This window comes from Crinia signifera, chromosome 2 (genome assembly GCF_055691185.1).
Source record: "Crinia signifera chromosome 2, ASM5569118v1, whole genome shotgun sequence".
Classification (NCBI taxonomy): Eukaryota; Metazoa; Chordata; class Amphibia; order Anura; family Myobatrachidae; genus Crinia; species Crinia signifera.
The window spans coordinates 45,774,974-45,794,680 of NC_139218.1; the positions used below are offsets into that span (position 1 = coordinate 45,774,974).

General features: G+C 45.3%; 1 protein-coding gene across 4 annotated transcripts in view; it reads left to right on the forward strand.

Annotated features, from left to right (window-relative positions):
- EPHA6 (EPH receptor A6) overlaps positions 1-19,707 on the forward strand; it is a 698,400-nt gene that overhangs the window by 653,400 nt on the left and 25,293 nt on the right. For all 4 annotated transcript variants that reach the window (XR_014470285.1, XM_083171949.1, XM_083171946.1 and 1 more), the window contains one exon: positions 13,544-13,693. Coding sequence is in view for 3 of the 4 variants with exons in the window: in XM_083171949.1 (XP_083028075.1) it covers positions 13,544-13,693 (150 nt within the window). In the remaining variant the exon portion in view is untranslated. The remainder of the gene's footprint in view (positions 1-13,543; positions 13,694-19,707) is intronic.

Here is a 19,707-nt window from a genome sequence, read left to right on the forward strand (position 1 = left end):
AAAAGAAACCTTTATATGAAAATAGGACCTTATTGTGAGGTCAGTATCCTATTAAAGATAACATGTAGTACATTGAAGTGGGAGGAGTCGGAAGATCGTTCTTTCCTACCTAAAGATACCTTTGATACGTTTGATTGATGTAAGGCTGAACGGCACCCTAGACAACATTTTAACCTAACCCCCCCCCCCCCCCCACACACACACACACACACACACACACATCGCGGGACACTGCTGCCTGTGGGGGTGGGACAGTTGGGAGTATGCTCTAAGGGAAACAGACTGTTGTATGTTTCGCCGAGAATAACGTTCACACAGACGCTTCCTTCCTGGATCTATAAAAGACATGAACTGGGTTGAAAATCCCCTTGCACATTTGTTAGGTTCCTAAAAACAGAGAGTGTAGCAGGAATTATTTCCATATGTAATTCAGGCAGCGGCAGAGCAATATAAATGAGTACTCTGTATGTTCCACTTATCGGAGTGCTCTGCTACCTACAGTAATTGCCGGTAACTAGGCTCACAAGGTAAAAAGCATTCAATACAGTAGTTCCAATAGTGCAGGGTAAAATGGCTGTGACGGATACATTATGCATTGGCATTTAGTGTTATTTCAGTAAGCAGCTTGTTCACCTGCCAGCGTGGTGATGCAATGGAAAACTCTTCAGTATCTCTTGATAAAATCTACTGAATGTGAGTACTAACAGGTATATCGGGCAAGATTTAATCCAGTGCGGGTCCGTGCGAGAAGTAGGCCGAAGTCCATTTTTTTCTTCTCTGTGAGAGATGTGCAAAATATCGGCTAAAAATGCCGGCGTCGCTCACATTTGTTATATAAATTCAAATGGCAATGTTGTGTAAAAAAAGAGATTATATTTCCTATATAAGGTAAACATTACAGGTCATTATGATGAATAAAAATGTGTGCTTGGCAATTTTCACATCCATTTTGACAAATTCACTTGGCACTCACAGGGTTAAAAAAAAATGTCAGGGTTTGGTCGGCATCAACAGTCGCCACATTACATCTGGCCCATCAGGTTTGTTCATCGAGCATAGTGTTCACAGCAATAGATAGATTTGGATTTGGTTTGGATTTGATTTGGATTTGGTTTGGATCATTACGTCAACAGTAATTTGGTCAACCACTTTTGGTCGACAGTGAAAAGGTTTACACATGAAAAGGTCAACATGGTTTAGGTCGACATTGACAAATAGTCAACACAAGCAAAGGGTCAACATGAAAATGGTCGACACATAAAAAAAGGTCGTCGTGAGTTTTTTCACATTTTTTGTGTCTATGTCGAAATCTGCCAACATAGACACTGTATACTGTAAGTGTACTGCGTATGCACTCGCCATGCCTCGGACACACTGGCCCTTATTCTGATCGGTGCGGCCGGATCCGAATATGCGGCCAGCACCGTGCGTCCTAAACCCCGCCTTCCATACGGATCGCCAACTCCGTCCGTACGCGGTAAGAAGCTGTCCGAACGGACCGCACGTGTATTTCTCATGAATACACCTCCTCCATCTCAGAGAACCTCCCCCATCATTCGATGGTCGCAGACCATCGAATGCAGGACCAAGTGGTCAGGCAGCTCCCGCGAGCTCAGACCACTCGGGCATTTCTCCGTGCAAAAGCAGGGATCTGGGCGGGCAGCTGACATCCGGCAATGTCATATGTCCGCCCCCTACACGTGCGTCACGGCCGCATTACCATACGTACGCCCAGCGTTTGCATGGGAACGCCCATGAAACGCGGGGCGTATGCATATGTTAATGAGCCCAAACAGCCCTTCACACCCCTCTCCACCCCCTGTTCGTAGTGTACACATTTCATGCGGAATGTGGCCGTGCGTCCCGCTCGCACATGCGCAGAGACGCCTCTGCACATGCGCAGACACAAAACATCGGCGGCACGAACGCACGCGGATATTACCGCACCAACTAGAATAAGGGCCACTGTTAGGATCTAACTCTGTGCCCACTGGGATCATTAAGTAAGAATAAGCTGGTTTTAAAAAATCATGAAATGTTTTGTATAAACATCCATAATGGGTGCGGGGACCAAATCATTCAATGGTCTCCGCCCATCAAATGATTTGGTACGTACATGCAAAACTAAGACACTCTCAGATGGCTTAGTTTTGCATGAGCCCTGTATGGGAGCAGGGTGGGCAGCTGGCATCCGGTGTTGGCAGCTGCCCGCCCCCGGCAGCCGCTTCATGAAAATATGGGCGGTCCCATGGGAGTGTCCACTCACTGTCGCCTCACGCCCCCACACCCGCGCCTACACTGGTGAGTGAGTGAGAAAGGGAAGGTGAACTGAACATCGTGCCCGCTCACACCCAGCGTCTGCACATGCGCATTAGAAAAACATCGCCCCCCCCCCCCGTGCGAATTGATTAGAATTAGGCCCCAGGTGTATTGGGCAGTATGGTCAGGGCCAGTATAAGGATACTCAGCACCCTAGGTAACATAACATTTCAACCTGCTGCCGCCCCACCCCACACTGTGACCAGTACCCACTTCCCAAGCCCTTGACTGAAAGTGTCATCGTAAAAGTTCCACAACTGCCACCTGTATTAAGTACACCAAGGGTGTCTTCCTCATAGACATCCTTAATTTTATGATAGGCAGTCTTGTTGGCACCCCCCGGATACCAGAGCCCTAGGCAGCTGTCTAAAGCTATCTAATGGCAGAGCAGCCCTGATATTATAACAAAAGTACAAGGTTTGCCATTTAATTTCATTGCTAAGTAACCCGGAGATAAGCATTATAGCACATTGGCCCTTATTCTGATTGATGCGGACTTTACCGCGTTCTTACGGATAGCGTCTTTACGGCGTCTGCGCATGCGTGGAGAACGCTACGCGCATGTGCCACGCCTTGACTCGGTACCAGTTCGGACAAAGCCCGTCCAAAACTGGTCCCCGCAATCAGTCGGGAAATAGGGGCGTATTATGGGCGTCATGCGGAATGACACATGGGCGTAGTTTCAAAGTGGGCAAAACGGGGCGGAAACATGGGCGGACACGGGGGAGTACACTTATGTTGGGGGGCGTACATTCGGAAACCACTCCGAATGCACGCGAGCAAAAAGGGCTGAAATGTGCGGTGTCCACAAGTGTACTATTGCTTTGCGGACACCACTCGTTCATGCGGTAGGCGAACGTACGCCTAATGACTACAACCATTAACACCTGAACCCAATACAATCTACTCCTTTACTCATTACTCACTAATAGGACGCTTGTCAGTGCTTTAATTGAAACCATTGCACTTACATTGCTGTAAGGGTTAATGTGTGCAATGCATGTGTTAGGCATGCTTGTAAGGATATATTGGAATCTAATTGATTCCAATTCCAAATAAGCAGTTTTTTATGAGGATAGGTAATTGAATAAGTGGGTCATGTGATGTCTTGCAGAAGATACTTCATAGTGGGTTGTTTGGCGTAAATACTCCGCTTACGTGCGGTAGCACCGCTTGGCTCCCGGTCGGATGCGGTATTCCCGAGCATACTCTGTAATACTCTGTAATACCGTGCCGAATCGGAGTGTTTCTCCCGCACACGCATGGTTTGTATGTCGTCCGTAAACACGCCCTGTTCTTAAAGAGTGAGTCCGTCCGAATGCGGAGGACACGTGGGCGTTTCTACGGACGATGGCCGCATGCGGCAAAACACCGTGGCGTGCGGACCGCTCCGTAAGAATGCGGGAATTTCCGCACAGATCAGAATAAGGGCCATTATATTGTATTGCGGTGCGCAGCTACACTACGGAGCTTACAAAAAATATTACTAATTATGAAATGGGCACACTAAACATAAATAAGCTTAAGAAGCTTTCTTTGTATCAAATGTAAGCACAAATTCAATTAAAAGTAAGGAGATCTTTTAAAGCCTAAAACCTTATTTCAATTAAGATAATTACCATCTTTTATGATGGAAGAATTTAAGTCTGTAAATGTTGTTTTCTTACAATGCGTCACCTTTATTCTGATAATTGTTTGGAGCAACCTGTAACCGCTCTCCTTAATTTTAATTACATTGCAGATTAAAAGTCCTTTTAATGTGAAATGCCAGTGTATTTACTGTAACTGTTATTAGAACAAGTAGCCTGGCTCAGAAAGGTGTCGAAAGTAGAAATTACATTTTGTTTAGACCCCTGAAATCACCTGAATTTAGTGGATTCCCAGTATTGCGGCTCACGGAGCCATTACTAGAAAAAGTATTGGCGCCCCCATATTTTTTAAACAGGGACATAAGGCGTGCCATTTATGCATTTATGTTTAATTTGAGAGCTCTTTGTCATGTAGTTACATTGGGCCTTATTCTGGTTGGAGCGGCCGGGCCGTACGCGTACGTCCCGGGATTTTTTATGATCTGCGCATGCGTACATTCGCTAATGCGCAGGCGCGAACACTCCACAACGCTTACGGACGGGTCTCTACGTGCGAAAAAACCTATACGCGAGTGTACGGGCATTGGGGGCGGCATAGGGGCGTGATGAGGGGAGCGGCCGAAATAATGAGGGAAAATGGGCGTAAATATGGGTGTACACGGGGGTGTGCACCAAAAATGAGCGGTGCTACTACCGCACGATCGACTAAAGCACCGTTCATTTCGGACACAAAACAGGCGGCCGCCAACCGCCATCTAAAACCACCCCTACAGATACCGCATGCCAGCGTGCGCCTGGGTTAGCTAATTTACGCGGATTACTACCAAACTTATACACCTGAATGTAATAACCAATGCTGCAGTCTATTAAGTCCAAACCATGATTTCACTACCTGCAAGCCACACACATCACTCTAACACATTAGAAGGTTATCTTTCTATACTTCTCTACATTTAAAGGTTTGTTTAATTTAAGGTAAGAATCTTTGTAAGACCTGCTTATATATGCTAAGGTAGGTATTTGTTAAACAGTTCGACACATTCACTACGTGCTTTCATAGACTTTACACAGTAGCACACTCAATCTACACAAGTCGACATGTGTCAACGTGTTCACTCTAATACAAACATAGGTTTTGTATTTATGATACAATAACATAAACCACATCTAACACCTACAAAGGATGTTTCAGCAATGTTTTAAGCCCATGCCCACTATTTTGCACATTAATTAATTCAATCAATTAATTAATTTTCATAATTATAGTTGAAAGGCAAGATTTGCAGGTCCATATATATGAAGGGTATGTCAGCGTACACGGACGTACGCTCACTCTCACGAGCGGTGACATAAGCTGACTTTTCTATTGAAAACAATAGGGATCCGTCCGTGCAAGCTGGCGTACGCTTAGATAGCCGCAAGAAGTCGGTGGGAAGACGGCCGAGAGACGTCCGTAAACGGTGGTGTACGCTCAATTGTACGCCAGTTGTCGGAGTGTAAGGGCTGGCCCGTCCGTGTACGTTGGCGTACGCTCAATTGTACGCCACTCCCCTTTGCCGATGTTTCTGGCCGTACGAATGCGGCAGTGTTGTGGGTGGACCTAACCCCAACGGCCGTGTACGGAGAGCGTACGTTAATTGCGAACGTACGCACGTTTGGCCGCTACAATCAGAATAACCTCCATTATCCTTTAATTTAAACCCCTCATATATATTAGCAGTCATTATTTGGATATATGATAAACCCAGTAGCGCTATCCCAATATGGACACCACAGTGATATAGTTGGATGGAATGTTGATACTTCCCTTTTAAGATGTGGGGCTCCTTGGTTTTCTCAAATGGAGGTTACTTTGGCCGGCGGAATATTTCTCCCGATAGATGCATATAGAGAAAGACAGGAACAATGGTTGTCTATATGCTTGTTATTTCTTTTTTCATATTTCTTAGTGAGATTTAGATATATGCGTACCTCACTTACACAGTAAAAAATAGAATAACATATATAAAGGTATCTTTTTCTAAGGTGGGTGGCGTACCCGTACTCACGATGTGACGGTGTGTTCGAATCGTATAAAGGTATCTTTTCCAATCTTGGTTTCCAAAAAAGATTTATTGATAAAAAACACGATATAAAATATGGTGCATGGACTTGGCAGGTTACTGAGGTAGCTGACAGAGTGACAAAACAGTACCCCGATCCGGACGAGATACAGCTGTCACAAGGATCAGATACTCTGCAGTCCTTACCTTTAGTCCTCACTTGAAGGGTATAAAAATGGGTATCAGGCTCTCAGACCGACATGTTTCGGGACAATATGTCCCTTTTTCAAGGTGGGAGCTTGTACTATAATGGACTGTGTTATATACCCTATGCTGGTAGGACTTCCGGTTTCGGAAGTTCCTGCTTCCGGTAAATTACGTTTTGTATATTTCTAAATTATGCACCTTTAACATATAAAAAATGGGGTCACAATGTTACACATACAGCGGGGCACTTTTGGGGATTTCTTAATGATCAAACAGGCTTGGATTACATGCCCGTAAAGTCTCCGTTTGTTTCTAGCCGGAAGTGCGGCTCTGACGTCATCCGGAAGTCTTTAACACGCGTGGAACGCATAACTTGCGTTCCATGCCTTCGTTGTACTGTCCGGAAGCGCGGCTCTGATGTTGTCAGGAAGTTCTCACGTGTGAAAGCCACTAAAGAATTTTATACACACCTATCAATCCTTTTAAACCTACAGACATGTCTCCACAAACTGTATAAGAACCTTTATCATGCCTGCGTAAAGAACAAGAGTTGTATACATAAACTCTATAGTTTCCATGACAACATCAGCCACCGTCTATTTCAGAGTACGGAAGAAAATCTAACCACAGATGAGGAGAGACACGTCCGGGCCATGGAACGCAAGCGATGCGTTCCACACACGTGAGAACTTCCTGACAACATCAGAGCCGCGCTTCCGGACAGTACAACGAAGGCATGGAACGCAAGTTATGCGTTCCACGCGTGTTAAAGACTTCCGGATGACGTCAGAGCCGCACTTCCGGCTAGAAACAAACGGAGACTTTACGGGCATGTAATCCAAGCCTGTTTGATCATTAAGAAATCCCCAAAAGTGCCCCGCTGTATGTGTAACATTGTGACCCCATTTTTTATATGTTAAAGGTGCATAATTTAGAAATATACAAAACGCAATTTACCGGAAGCAGGAACTTCCGAAACCGGAAGTCCTACCAGCATAGGGTATATAACACAGTCCATTATAGTACAAGCTCCCACCTTGAAAAAGGGACATATTGTCCCGAAACATGTCGGTCTGAGAGCCTGATACCCATTTTTATACCCTTCAAGTGAGGACTAAAGGTAAGGACTGCAGAGTATCTGATCCTTGTGACAGCTGTATCTCGTCCGGATCGGGGTACTGTTTTGTCACTCTGTCAGCTACCTCAGTAACCTGCCAAGTCCATGCACCATATTTTATATCGTGTTTTTTATCAATAAATCTTTTTTGGAAACCAAGATTGGAAAAGATACCTTTATACGATTCGAACACACCGTCACATCGTGAGTACGGGTACGCCACCCACCTTAGAAAAAGATACCTTTATATATGTTATTCTATTTTTTACTGTGTAAGTGAGGTACGCATATATCTAAATCTCACTAAGAAATATGAAAAAAGAAATAACAAGCATATAGACAACCATTGTTCCTGTCTTTCTCTATATGCATCTATCGGGAGAAATATTCCGCCGGCCAAAGTAACCTCCATTTGAGAAAACCAAGGAGCCCCACATCTTAAAAGGGAAGGGAAGTATCAACATTCCATCCAACTATATCACTGTGGTGTCCATATTGGGATAGCGCTACTGGGTTTATCATATATCCAAATAATCACATTCAGTTTTTTTAGGTCTTTAAAGGTTAGACCTATTGATACACCCCAGCTGCCATCCCTCAGGAGCGCACGAGATAGAGCCTAAAATCTTTTTTCAATCATATTAGCAGTCATACCCAGGAGCGTCAGTCACATCCTCCGTTATTGTAAGCACACATTTAGAAATTCTTGTCATACCCAGTATTCAAACCCAAGACCTTTCATATTGCAGTCAGACACCTTACTCCTGGAGCTATGTGCTCCTGTAGGGGAATTATGAGAGTACAGTAGATGTTACTACTATATTATTGATGTTCCGTTATTTGAAACTGCATGATATCTGTATTAGTTTAGAAATTATTCTATTAATATTGCTCACAAAATAGGTTTACCATTTCAAGCATGTGTATAGAATATCCTCTTTATGTACATTGGGGGTTATTCAGACCCGATCGCTGATGTGCGAGTTATCAAGATGATTGATTTTTTTAACGACAGCTCATGCATACGGATCTTAGCAGTACCCAAGTGCGACAAAAATACAGCCGTTGTTTTAATTGCAATCCCCTCGCAACTTGACCAGCAGAAGCCGGCTTTTGTTAGAGGCAACCTGCCGTTTTATCCATGTGTCAGAATAAAACTCAGCAGTGCCTTTGTGTTTTAGGGGAGGGTGTGTGACGTCATCTCCGGCCTCCATCAGTCTGATTCTGTCAGAGTTGTGGAAGGGTCACGCACACTTGCACACACTTGCACAATCATTTGATGGTGAGTTGTTTGGCGTATGGATATGCAGCTGGCAGCCGATCAGTGATCCATTTGCAGACTTACAAAGAGTGGGTTTTCACTATGTCTGGGTATGAACTATTTGATTGCAGGGCTCTGCAAAATCAGCCATCAGGCCTGATCAGGCCCATTGTTTCTTATAATTATCAAGATATGTTTTATAATGGAATACTTTGGGTCAGATGCACAAAGCTTCAATAGTGATAAACTGGAGAGTGATAAACAGACAGCCAATCAGCTCCTACCTGCCATGGTACAAACTGTGTTTGAAAAATGTCAGGCAGGAGCTGATTGGTTGGTTATTTATCACTTTTGAAACTTATCAGGCCCTGTGTATTTTAATACAAAGGGTACAGTGAAATCCATCATGTCATCCTATCATATGATAAAAAGATATAGCCAGTGGGGATTACTTCATTTCACATGAAGGGCCAAATGTAATAGGGTGTGATGATCAGAATGTGAGAGATTTTGGGAGAGTTTTCCTATTTTAAAGCCGCAATTCTTTACATGGCAAAATTAACCTGATTTTGCAGTGTAAATGATTGCCGCTTTAAAAAGAATGGGAAAACTCTCCCAAAATCTCTCACTTTCTGATTCTCACACCCGATTACATTTGGCCCCATGTGCCCGTGACCTTTACTAATTACATAAATCCAAATACTGGGCCAATTCTTGTTCCATGGTACCTACTGTACATTTGCTAAGTTAAAGATAGTTTATTATTATAATCATGAATTACATTAATATCTTTTGTAGCCATAAAGGAATATATAAACATTAAAGTAAAGAGCAAGTAAATAAACAATTTGAAATGGCTGTGTGTTAAAAAGCTGAAATACATACATGAAAATAACTCATAGTTATTAAGGGTCATAGTAGACAACTCAATAAATCAGCAAATAAGCAAAGGTGTATGGATCATTGGATAGACAAGCATTAGGTCGACCACTGAAGGTCCAAAAGCATGAAGGTTGACATGGGGTTAAGTCGACAGGGTAATTAGGTTGACATGGGGAAGTTCAACCGTCAAAAGGTCAACATGGGGTTTTTCAACTTTTTTATCCGAATGTTGACACCGACACCTCACATACTTCGGGCACTTTGCCTCGCTGCGCTCGGCACTATTTTTTATTCTCCCTCCATGCCCTAGTGGATGGTAGGGCATAAAATACTGCCTGTCGGCACATGTCGACTCAAAAAAAGTGGGGAAAAACCCATGTCGACTTTTTGACTGTCAACTTTCCACATGTCGACCAATTGCTTGTGTCGACATAATGACCCTGTTGTCCTAACCCAATGTCGACTATCAGTCAGGTCAACCTTCATGCATGTCGACCTTCAGTGGTCGATCTAATAACTGTCGACCTAATACTTGTCAACCTAGTGACCGTATACCAAGCAAAAGTATAGGGGGCTGTTAGTGTCATAAGTATAGTGCAGGAGGCTGTTAGTGGCCATGCAGATAGTATAATAGGTGGCCAGTGTGGCCATTAGGATAAAGTAAGAGTCTGTTATTTAGTGGCCATAAGTATAGTGTAGGAGGTTTTTAGTGGGCATAACCACAGTATAGGATGCTCAAAGTGGCCATACAGAAAGTGCAGAATGTGGTTAGTGGCCATAATAAAAGTAAATGAGGCTTTTAATGGCACATCCCAGAAATGGTTACATGCAGTGGAGGCTCCAGAGGAGTGGCTACCGCGCAGATCATAATTCAAATAGAGGAGCCGCACCAACTGTCAGTGAGTGAGTTTAGAATGACAGTTGGTGTGTCTCCCCCTATTTGAATTTTGAACTTCTCTGTATCCCCACCCCTGGTGCCACCACTGGATACACAGCTGCATGTTAGTAACCAACCCCATTACCTCCCACAAATGGTCACTTCCTGTCAATCATCATAACCCACACTATGGGGGATATTCAATACATGACTCTGAGTGTTGGAACGTCACTACAGTCGGAATCTCGTCCGTTTTCTCTGGCTCCTGGCGCTAACTCAGCAGTCAAATTTCAATGTTCCGTGGATTGGCGGAAAACACCCGCAGATTCCACAATCCTGTTTCCAACAAAACAGTTTTATCTTTTAAAAAAGATGAAACTGATAGCCTTCAATGCAGTCGGAAACGGCAGCCTTGAATAGGCGAGTGACAATATTTCCCTGTGTGGAAAATATCAGCACAGATTAAATCCCGTTCTTAGACTGTTGTCATGTATGAGAATCTATTGACCAACTGCACAAACATCTGCATTGCATCCCCCTCTGACTGGCTCTCAGTGCTAACAAGTCACCAAAAACTTTAGTTGCCTTAAAAAATGTTGATAGCAGCGGTGGGCTATGATGACAAGTCACCTGGTCTCCTTCAGTCCAACCACTTGTGCTCTTTTTTTTTTACTGGGCCTTTGCTTCAGGTGATGGATGCGCACAAACACATACATACCTATATATTGTGCACATTCAGGGCTGGCGCCACCACTAGACAGCTTTAGGCATTTGCCTGGAGGCGGCGGCCACTGGAAGGCGGCACTTGGGAGCAGGTTCCAAACGACTTGGTGACGGCCGCATCCGCCCTCCCCCCCTGCCGTAGGCTGGGTGAGTGGTGGCGCTGGATGCAAATCCCCACACACCCCCCGTGGAGAGAATCAGCGGTGGCCATGGAACGGGAGAGTGGCTTTGATGCCTTGCACCGGCCCTGTGCACATCATATACCTGTACACACAAAACTTCCACATTAAAGGGGTTAACTACTGGAGTATTTTGCTGGATTGGTTTATATAACAGTGCTACATCTATTTTGCTGTAACCGGCACACAGAAATGAAAACATTATTCTCAAAAATAAATTATAGGGGGATTAATGCATTAAACAGCGAGATGTACTTTTTCTTGTCAAACTTCTCCCACGACGTTTTTCCAGCTTAATTGATCAGAACAAAAGGATAATGAGACAAGAAAGTGCTGTGAGGAGACATGGAGATTGCAGACTCTTCTTTATGCTCAGCGGAATTTAGAGCAATGTTTAATTTTGACTCTTTCCCTTTATAGATAAGACATTGGTGCAGTACCTGGACAACTGTGACATTCCTATAGAGCCCTGTCCTTACCACACATTACTCAGTCCGTGTGACACTTGTATCCTCATTAGCCGAGATCCTTGTTAGCCCACTGGTATTTGTCATTTAATTACATTCCCAGATAATTCGGCATTGTCGTGAGTCAGGAGCCACTAAGAAGCCCAATTCATAAACGTTTCAATAACTCAGTTAATACTGCATATTGCTCAGGAATCAAATTAGCATTTTTCTCTCGGCTCATTATGATTTTATAGGCTGGGCAGGAACGCAGCATCGACCAGCTCAGAGAGAGGGAAACAAGCTTGTTACCGGCAAAGGTTTCTGGAGTAGGGAAATGACAGGTCTGATGAATCCTCTTCAGTACTCAGATCATTTAGGAATACGTATTACTAACTGGAGAGCAAGCACTTAGCATATCTTTGTCAGGCTCTCCAGTCAGTATGAGGTAGTATAAAAAGCTGAGGTAAATGATCTGTGAATTAGCCTGGCAGCTCTGCAGGTCACAATGGATCAAAGTTGTGGCTCTCTAGCTGTTGTGGAACTACAAGTTTCAACAATCTGTTGCCAGCAGGGCTATTTTTCTGCAGGCTCCAGCAGGAACTGAGGCCCTTATTCTAGTTCACTCTTTCAGACAAAATATTTCTTATGCTGTGTACACACGGTCCGATTTCCTTTCCGATGTTGACGATATAGTCAACATCGGATCGGCATCGGATCAACATCGGATGCAGATCGCAAGGGTTTTAACCCTTGCGATCCCGATCCAATCCCGATGCGCGTTCACGTATCGGAAGCCAGAAAGTCTTGGCTGCCTTGTCTATATAGTGCAGATCTGCACTATATAGTCAAGATTGGATGCAAATCGGATGTGCCTTAAGATCCTATCCACGATCCTATCTGATCAGACCGTGGATAGGATCTTAAGGCACATCTAACGTGTGTACACACCATTTGATTGACAAAACCATGTGCACTGCAGGTGAGGCAGGTGTTACTTGTGCAGAGATAATTAGATTTGGGTGGAGTTTTACACCTGCCTCACCTGCAGTGCACATGGTTTTGTCCATCTAAGAAATATTTTGTCAGAAAGAGTGAACTAGAATAAGGGCCTCAGTTCCTGCTGGAGCCTACTGAAAAATAGCCCTGGTTGCCAGCCTTTTATTGCTAACATCTACTGTATTTAAGGGACTAATTCAGACTGGATCATAACACGTTGGGTGACATTTAATAGGATGAGAGTTTTAGTAACTTTTCAAAAATCGCCCATTATCGCACTTTTTGAAATCACATTTTTTTGCCCCGAATTCGCTTATTTAATGAGCTGCGTATTCTGGGGCATAAAAAGTGCGATTAAGTGCGATAATGGCCGATGATTAGTCATAAAAATGTGCAAATTTGAGGAAATGTGCGAATTTGTGTTTAAAAAAAGAAAAAAAATGGTGTGGGGGGTCCCCCCTCCTGAGCATAACCAGCCCCAGGCTCATTGAGCCGGACCTGGTTCCAAAAATACGGGGGACCCTGTATTTTGAAACCAGCACCGGGCTCCAACAGCCCACGGTGTCATGCCACAGCCGGGGGACACTTTTTACATAAGGTCCCCCTGCCGTACCATGAGCACCATGGCTGGTCAGCCTTGTGTGACATGAAGATGACTAATTATTGCTATGATGTGCTGTAATAGAAACTTGCATACACTGTAAATAGCCACGCTATCTAAGATCAACTCCATGCCAACGTGGATAGTGGGGGTATGAACCAATTCCCATTGGCATGGACTTTATTTTAGATAGTTTTCCGAGCGCCGAACCCGGAAGTAGCGGGCGGCCATGCTGACGCTTCTAGGGATGCATGTTGCTTTACCTGCAAATAAATACAGTAAAGTTATTTTCTCCTTTTAGGGTGGAAAAATCCCCATCAGGTGGACAGCTCCAGAAGCGATAGCCTATCGGAAGTTTTCTTCTGCAAGTGATGCCTGGAGCTATGGGATTGTTATGTGGGAAGTGATGTCATATGGAGAGAGGCCGTATTGGGAAATGTCTAATCAGGATGTAAGTAGCCTTGCCATGTGTACTATTTCTATTCATTGTATGTTTTCCAAATGTGCAATGCATGCTTTTGTTCTAGCTATTTATTTATATTTTACCTCTCAGATGCCTATTTAACGCCCCTGTGTTACAGTTGGAAATTATTCTCCCAGGGATAAAAAATAAAGTGTTTCTTTCCCCTATGATTTTTTATTTTATTTTAAAAAGAAGTAGTTGATGGCGCAGTTACAGTAGTCAGGGCGCCCCAGGCGGGGGCGGGGAGGGGGGCGCCCCGGCGCTCACACACTCCACGGATGGCGGGGGTGATGAGGCCACCGCTGCGCTCCACGGGAGGGGGGGATAGGAGATACGGCTGCCGCCGCTGCGCTCCACGGGGGGGGGGGGAGAGATTTGGTGGCGGGAGATGCCGCAGGGGGGTTTAGAGATGCGGCTCCGTATGGTCTCCAGGAGGGTTGCTGCGGGCTCTACCCCCACCGATGACAATGACCAGCACGGGGGGACAGGCTCCAGGGGGGGCGGCTCAGTCACTCACCTGCTCCCAGCTCCTTCTTTTTTCCTGCTCTCCTCGGGAGCTTTGCCACTGCAGCTGTTTTTTCTGCTGTTCAATACCGTTCTCCAGTGGCCGGCACCCTAGGCAAATGCCTAATGCTGCCTAGTGGTGGCGCCGGGCCTGACAGTAGTGTATTCATGCCTGGTGTGGATAATTCGGTCAACAATAATTAGGTCGAGCGTCAATAGGTCACCCACTATTGGCCAATTGGCAATAAGTTGACACATGAAAAAGGTTGTTGGGTTCTAAGTCGAATTGATAAAAGGTTGACACAATCAAAAGTTTGACATGGAAATGGTCAACGCAGGAAAAGGTTGACGTGAGTTTTTCACTTTATTAGATGTCTATGTTGAAATCTGCCGACATGGATACCGTATAAGCGTACCGCATCATCTTGCATAGCTCACTGCACTATTATATTTTCACTTTATGCCTACTTGGATCATGAAGTATGAACAAGTCGGTTTTAAAAAATCATGAATAACTCATGTTGATCTTTCCATGTGTCGACCATTAACATAATAATGCTTTAGGTGCAGGTGCTTGTATCTATATAGAGATATCTTGTATTTACTGTATCTATATGTATAAATAAAATAGTATAATGTAAATATGAAAATTCTGCTCAGTTACCAGCTGTCTTCTGCAGCACCACTCCACTGTCTTCTTGCGTGGCGTGGCTAAATGCCCAGATCCAGCGTACCCTCTACACACAATCAACCAAGGGCAGGAGCATGCCTGACAAGGTGATATCTACCTGGAACATAATTTGCATCCTGTCCTGCAATACAGTATATAAGAAACTCACATATTGAGGAGCTCTGCAGAACTACTGGGACACACTTGCATACTGCCTGCTTCCCTAGAATCGCATCATCAGCGTGGAGTGGGGTCAGTGCTGGATTGCCAAATAGGCTGAGAAGATACCTTTATTAAATCCTTTATTAACATAATGTACTTATTACCAATTTAAAGAACTTAAATAGATTTTAACTGCCAAGGAGCCTCACCTGGGTTTAATCCAGCACTGAGTGGGGGTCTTGACTTTCCAAATTGTTTAATTACATTTGCCACATGGACCTCCTGCCAGACAGGTGCCGCCCTAAAATGAAGCTCCATTCCACCAATGACTACAGGAGAAGAGGCAGTGTAACTTCTGTATCCAAAAAACACAACTTTCCCAATTACTGTAGACTGTAAGCTTGCGAGCAGGGCCCTCCTACCTCCATGTCGGTTTGTATCTACCCAGTTTGTTTAATCACTGTTGTTTCCAATTGTAAAGCGCAACGGAATTAGCTGCGCTATATAAGAAACTGTAAATAAATTACTGCAAGCAGGAGTAAGGGGAAAGATTAGGCAGTTCATTCAAAGGGAAAGATGTATGAAGCCTTAACAAGAAATAAATGCAAGGGTAATAAAGGGGGAGATTCTCTAAGAATCTCCGCCCCCCTTCGCCGCCCATCGCATTTATAATTATCGCATATGTTGTAACATGTGCGATAATTATAGCAAAGGACAGCTCTTGCGTTAAGAGCTGTCCTTTGCGGTGAGAGTCGCCGGGTCCCAGCAGGTCACGGCGGCTCCCCCCTCCCTCACACACCCGGTGCTGCTGCTGCTGCGCCGGGCTCTCCTCCTCCCTGCACCCGGAAGAGGATCTGTGCAGGGAGGAGGTCACAGGTCCGGGCAGCACTGCGCTGTACTGCCCGGACACAGGTTAAGGGGGAGGGGGCGATGCGGGGCGGCGGGGGTCCGTGCGGGGGGTCGGCGCGGGGCGGCGGAGGGTTGCGGTAGAAGCCCATTGGCTTCTATGGGGCATCGCCAGATTTTTCTGGCGATGCCCCCCGCCGCTGTAACACGGCGAGGGATGCTTACAGCATCCCAAAATGCGGTAAAAACCCCGATAACGGGGTTTTTACCGCATTTTTAGCTTAGAGAATCTCCCCCAAAGAGAGACAAATGTCCAGCCAATCAGCTCCTTACTGACTTTTTTCAAACACAGCCTGTAACATGGCAGTTGGCAGGTGATTGGCTGGATGTTTATCTCTCTTTATCACCCTTGCATATATATCTCTTGTCAAGGCTTAATACATCTGCCCCTTTGTATCTTATTACAGTATGTGCCATTACAGCCATTGCCACGAGGGCACATGTAGTTTCACAACAGATCGGGAGCAACAGGTCGTGCACCTGTGCTGAAAATATATACTGTATATCTAACCTCACTCTTCCTTTATTTTACATCTAATCAACAGATGGGTAGTTTTAGAAAGTTGTCACTTTGTTACTGCAAAAAAAGTGCATTTCTCTCATTCGCCTACAGAAGGTGAAGGAATCGGGAGTTTAAAACTGAATGCCCCATAGTCAGCCCTGATTTCCCCTGAACTCCCCTGGCAGCTCCCGGGAGAGCTCACTAAGATTTGGCACTTGATGTTTTACATGTGATAAATCATATGCAATTTATCCTATGTAAGACTGAAGAGCTCTCTCAGCTAATCAGCTGCTGCCCAGTCTTTTGAATAGGATTTTTCAATTCTCCCCACCGCACCCTGCTTGCCGCCCACTGGACCCTGCTCCCCACCCGCCACACCGTATCGAGTGGTCGTGGTTAGCATCCGCGATGTGCCACTGACGGCACAAAAGATTTTATTTATGTGTAGCCTGTCCGACCTCCGACTCTGATCAGATGCGTATCGGATCCGTTCCGATGTCATACATTTGCGAATCACCCAATTTCTCAGCACGATCTGCCGGATTCTAGTGAAATCGGGCACGAATCGCTTAGTGTATGGGGGCCTTTAGGCAGAGAACAATTAGTTACAGGTATAGCTTTTCCATATCCTCCAACAGTGCTGGACAAACCAGAACTCGATATCTACAAACAGGTCTCGTTTTCCAGACCACCTAGCTGGTGCACAGGTGCAGCCGTTACTAACTCACAGATTCAAAAATGTGCTGCATTAATTCCTAACCGACAAATTCTACAGACCCACAGGTGGAATGGAAAACATGAACTGTTGGTAGATCCCGAGGCCCCGTTTGGCCACCCCTGCTCCAACATATCTGATCTAGAAACTGGAACAGAATAGGAACGGGGGCCTGGTCACGGAAAATGGGGGCACGTCCCTGCAGCAATCTATAGAAATCTGGTACAAAGCCCCTGTTCTCCAGTGCATACCAATAAAAAGAAACCTGTGCCATACCGGCTAAAATGGTACAGTCGGAGGGCGTGGCTTATAAGAAAAAAATAATTTCAGAAAAATTCTAGCAAGCCTTCATAATAGGCTAATTTGTGTGCATGGAGTCATGAAATCACACTTGTTTAACTGTGTTTAGCTGTGGATTTTATTTATTCCATAGATGGTATATTGTGTTCTTCTCTATTGCTATAATGTTACCATTGGGAAGACTAATCCTCTTCTGCTTGTCAGTGATTTTTAATTTGACATCAAAGGCCTACAAAATGGCATCTTACATCCACAATAACTGCTGCATATAATGAGGCATCTGTAAGACATGACATTAACAGCATCTTACTAAGTACATCACTCTACCATTCCAAGTACTGTACACTGTAATACATGTAAACACTGTGTCTCTGCTGACTGTCATTGCGCCTTTTACCTCCTGGTAAGAACAGTGTGAAAACCTGCAGGTCCATAGCGCAAATGGCATTTAGTCAGGTCATGATCCTCTCTTTGCGCCCTAGTTTTCTGTGGAGTGGCCACTATAGGGGAACACAATCTGGAGATATCCCAATGGTTCCAAGCTACCTCTTATCACTGTAAGTAGCATACACTCGCCCTCCCTCTCCACCTGGAATATGGGGGCTACTACATTTTCTACTACAATGAACTGGACCAGCTCATTGTAGTGTGGTTCAAAAAAAAAAAAAAAGAACTGGAGTGAATTAGAATGTTACATAGCATGAATTGGGGCACAGTATTGTGGCACAATATGAGGTGGGGGCATATATTGTGGCATAATATGAATTGGGGCACAGTATTGTGGCACAATATGAGGTGGAGGAATATATTGTGGCATAATATGAATTGGGGCACTGTATTGTGGCACAATATGAGGTGGAGGCATATATTGTGGCATAATATGAATTGGGGCACAGTATTGTGGCACAATATGAGGTGGAGGCATATATTGTGGCAGAATATGAATTTGGGCACAGTATTGTGGCACAATATGAAGTGGATGTCACATGGGCCCTTATTCTGATCGGTGCGGATATTCCCGCTTGCGTACGGGCCGCCGATGTTTATCGTCTGCGCATGTGCAGAGGTCACTCTGCGCATGTGCAGGCGATTTCGCCGCATGGATTCTTTATACGCCGCACAGGGGGCGTAGAGGGGCGTGAGGGGCTACTTAGCCTCATTACCCTATGCATACGCCCCGCGTTTCATGGGCGTTCCCATGCAAACGCGGGGCGTATGCATGGTAATGAGGCCGTGACGCGTGGGTACGGGGCGGCCATCTGACATCGCCGGATGTCAGCTGCCCGCCCCCATACATGATTTCACACGGACAAGTGTCCGTGTGGTCTTGTGTTGCGGGACCTGGTGGAGCGTGCGGCCCTGCATTCGATGTTCGACGACCATCGAATGCAGGGGCAGCTCCCAAGACGGAGGAGGCGTATCTCCGTCCAATTTCATGCGGATCGCCACATATCCGCGTACGGACGGCAGGTGGCGATCCGTATGGAAGGCGGGGATTCGCCTGCACGGTTGCGGCCGCATATTCTGATCGGGCCGCACCGATCAGAATAAGGGCCATAGTGTGGCACAATATAAACTGGGGGCAGCACTGGTTGGTGGCAAAGGATGCACTATAGTTTGACTTTATATGAACTGGGGCACTGTAATATTTTATAACATGAACTGGAGACACTGTATGTCATAATGTGAATTGGGGGTACTGTGTTATATAATGTGTATTGCCAGCCCTACAATGGGACATAATGCAAACTATGGAACTATTTTGGTTCAGAAAAAGAGCTAGGACACTGTTGTGGAACATATAAATAAAAACTGCTACAGAGGGGTGTCTTTCCAGAAGCATTGGGGTAAGCACCCCTTCAAAATATTGCAATGGGGCCCACATAGTTCTGGCTAAGCTCCAGTGGCGTAACAACAGCACTGCAGATCCCGTGGGGAGGCGCTGAGTTTGTGTGGGCGCCGGGGGTCTGTGGGGGCTATTGTTGTGTTGCCTCCTGCCGGGACCTGCGGCATCTGTGGCCAGGAGTCGGGAGCCACAGATCTACTAGTCTGCGTCCTGGCCCTCCTCCTGGCTCCTTATGAAAAATGTCCCTCACAAAATGGCTGTCCCCTTACAGCAGACAGTTTTTGAGGATGCTAGAGGCGGCGGCGGTGGTCTCCTCTAGCATCTTTAAAAATGATCTGCTGTTAGGAGCAGCCATTTTGTGAGGGACATTTTTCATAAGGAGCCAGGAGGAGCGCTG